General features: G+C 38.4%; 1 protein-coding gene across 3 annotated transcripts; it reads right to left on the reverse strand.

Moving 5' to 3' along the window:
* Window positions 1-745: 745 nt before the first annotated feature.
* On the reverse strand, window positions 746-2,196 carry LOC105122636 (calmodulin-like protein 3). Of its 3 annotated transcripts, none has more exons than XM_011021870.1 (2): window positions 1,779-2,196; window positions 746-1,675 (listed from the first exon to the last, which is right to left on the reverse strand). In XM_011021870.1, exons 1-2 carry the CDS (start codon window positions 1,970-1,972, stop codon window positions 1,156-1,158), a joined length of 714 nt encoding a protein of 237 aa, XP_011020172.1. In that variant the 5' UTR covers window positions 1,973-2,196; the 3' UTR covers window positions 746-1,155. The 3 variants fall into 3 exon arrangements, with proteins under 3 accessions (XP_011020172.1, XP_011020170.1, XP_011020173.1); XM_011021868.1 differs by having other exon boundaries at window positions 746-1,658; window positions 1,762-2,196; XM_011021871.1 differs by having other exon boundaries at window positions 746-1,672; window positions 1,779-2,195.
* Between the last annotated feature and the right edge of the window lie 307 nt (window positions 2,197-2,503).

Consider the following 2,503-nt stretch of genomic DNA (forward strand, 5'->3'; position numbering starts at 1 on the left):
AACCTCTTATTATTAGCCATCCTGCGTAGGAATGCTTTAATAGTTGTCCAAAAAAGAAAAGAGAGAAGAGGCTGAAAGTCTCGTATTAAATGGTTGAATTAGGAAAGAAGTTAAGAGTGCTTTTTCCAGTGGGTTCCATGCTTATTCATGCCACCACAATAAGCACCCAGAAACTTCAGCCTTGGCGCCTTTGTGGAATTGGGACCTCTGTTTTCACAGACGCAAAGTTTTCATTTTCCCCACTGCTCGTATGTTGCTTTCTTCAGTACTTTATCAGGAAAACACCTCTGTTGGATCTGTACTTTTTGTATGGATGGAGTAATTCCCTTGTATTTGGTTGCAGGTAACTTAGGCTGGTTGTCTTAGTCTATCTTTAGTTCCTTCCTACCTAGTTTTGGCTAACGTGGTTGGATTCTTTCCCCTCCTTTTTACATTATCTGATTGATCTGTCTACAAGTCTTAAGATTGGCATCTTCTAAACTGCTGCAAGGAAAGGAGGAGAACATGTTCCAAGTATAGAGTAATTATACCTTTGCTTTCCAGTCTCTTGAAAAACCTGGTTTGTATATTAAGTGAAAAACGATACTGCTCCTGCTTGATACATGCATAAGCATGCATCGATACCAGCCAGTTCAGTCGGGATTTCCTTTCGGTTTTATTTGGAGAAATTAAAAGCAAGACTAGATAATATATTTACATGACTCAGCAATCAGAGAGAGAGTTTAATTTGCTAACAGAGTGTTGCGAAGATTATTTCAGTTGCTTTACTCTGAAAGAGCTGAACATGGCATGCATAAACTTCTTTAATTTGGCTTAAGCATACAGAAGAAAAGGATCTGCTTTTATCTATGTACATGCTACTACAGCAAAATACAGACTAGCTAGCTAGTAACAAGTTCAAATCTTCTTACAGATATTAATACAAACCAACAAGTATTCTAGCCAAATTTGATTTATTCTCTTGAGGTTAGATTAGATCAGAGAGATAGCCTGTTCTCTTGCCTCTAAACTCAGAACACTCAGAAGTTTGATAGGCAAGGAATAAGCTCCTGTTTCATTGAAATTTCTCTGTCGTTGTATGGGTAACAAAGATCAAGTATATAGAAATCTTACAAGTGATTAAACGAAGAAAATTTGTATTGAGGGAGGAGTGGCTTAGAAGACAGAAACAAGCTTGCTTCCACCTCTCGTCATCATCCTCTTGAACTCGTCAAAATTAACCATCCCATCACCATCCATGTCAACCTTCCTGATCATCTCCTTGCAATCCTCCACTCTTCCACCTTCCTTTAACCCCAAAGAACACAACATCAAACCAAGCTCTTCAACTGATATCAACCCATCTTTATCTTTATCAAAAACATCGAAAGCCTCCTTCAAATCCTCTTCTCCACCATCTTGTCGACCTTCTTTCTCATCATCTCCTCCTTGATCTCGAAACCCAATTGCCTTGCACAGGATACAAAACTCTTCAAAATCTATCAAACCATCTCCATTAGTATCCACTTTCACCACCATTTCTTCCACTTCTTTCTCTGTCATAAATATTCTTATGTTCTTGAATGACTCTCTCAACTCTTGCTTTGTTATAAACCCATCTCCATTTTTGTCAAAGGTAGCAAAAACGCTCTTTAGCTCAGCTTTGTCATAAGCAGGACTGCTGCTACTACTAATAGGACTGCTACTACTGCTGATACTAAGGCTACTAGTAGTAATACTCCTTTCTTTGTGAGTAAGCAGGACTGCTACTATTACTACTAGGACTACTGCTGCTACTGCTGATACTAAGACTACTAGTAGTAATACTCCTTTCTTTGTGAGAAACTTGGGGAGTGATAGTTGTTGCAGGGTTTTTAGAGGCAAAGGATTGGAGCCAGGCGTACAATTTCTTGGAAGGTAAATAGAAGTAAACGTTAATGAGGCCAGCCAGGAACAAAACTAGTAGTAAGAAGATGGTAATGATCATCATCATATCTTGTTTTCGTTTGGTTTTCTTGTTCACACACAACAGGAATCAAAGAACAAAAGGCTAATAAAAAAAGAAGAGGAGGAGCAAATGGACAAAGAGTAAACAGGTTTGTCTTGATTTGTTCAAGCTCAGGAGTTGAAAAAGGCCATGGGTATTGAAGAAGAGACGCGTTGTTTGGTGTGCTTTCGATCCCACAAACCGCGTAATTTGCAATAACAGTAAACAAACTGGCTAATCAGAACTTGGTGGCATTGAAATTTTATGCTATTGGGAATTCGTTGAGACACCTGTTGAGTTTCTATCGGATAAAAAGTTGGAAAAAAAATGAAATGCTTATGCCACTAGAATATGTCATAAAGGCAATCATAGCATAGAGACTGTAATTTGCTGACCCAATCTCAATGTGTGGCATGTTCCATGCACAATTGTGGTTGTATGAATCATCTGTGCACTTGGTGATTATACGATTGGAAGCTAACTCACAACGTAAGCATTGATACTTCATGTTCTTTAGGAGCATAAGATTTGATGCAA

Source organism: Populus euphratica, unplaced genomic scaffold, assembly GCF_000495115.2.
Source record: "Populus euphratica unplaced genomic scaffold, PopEup_1.0 scaffold20.1, whole genome shotgun sequence".
Lineage (NCBI taxonomy): Eukaryota > Viridiplantae > Streptophyta > Magnoliopsida > Malpighiales > Salicaceae > Populus > Populus euphratica.

Coding starts and splice junctions, on each gene's coding strand:
- LOC105122636 (XM_011021870.1), bottom strand. CDS start 1,972: ATGATGATGATCATTACCATCTTCTTACTACTAGTTTTGTTCCTGGCT. Junction 1,676..1,778: donor ACTAGTAGTCTTAGTATCAG/CAGTAGCAGCAG, acceptor TAGTAGCAGTCC/TATTAGTAGTAGCAGCAGTC.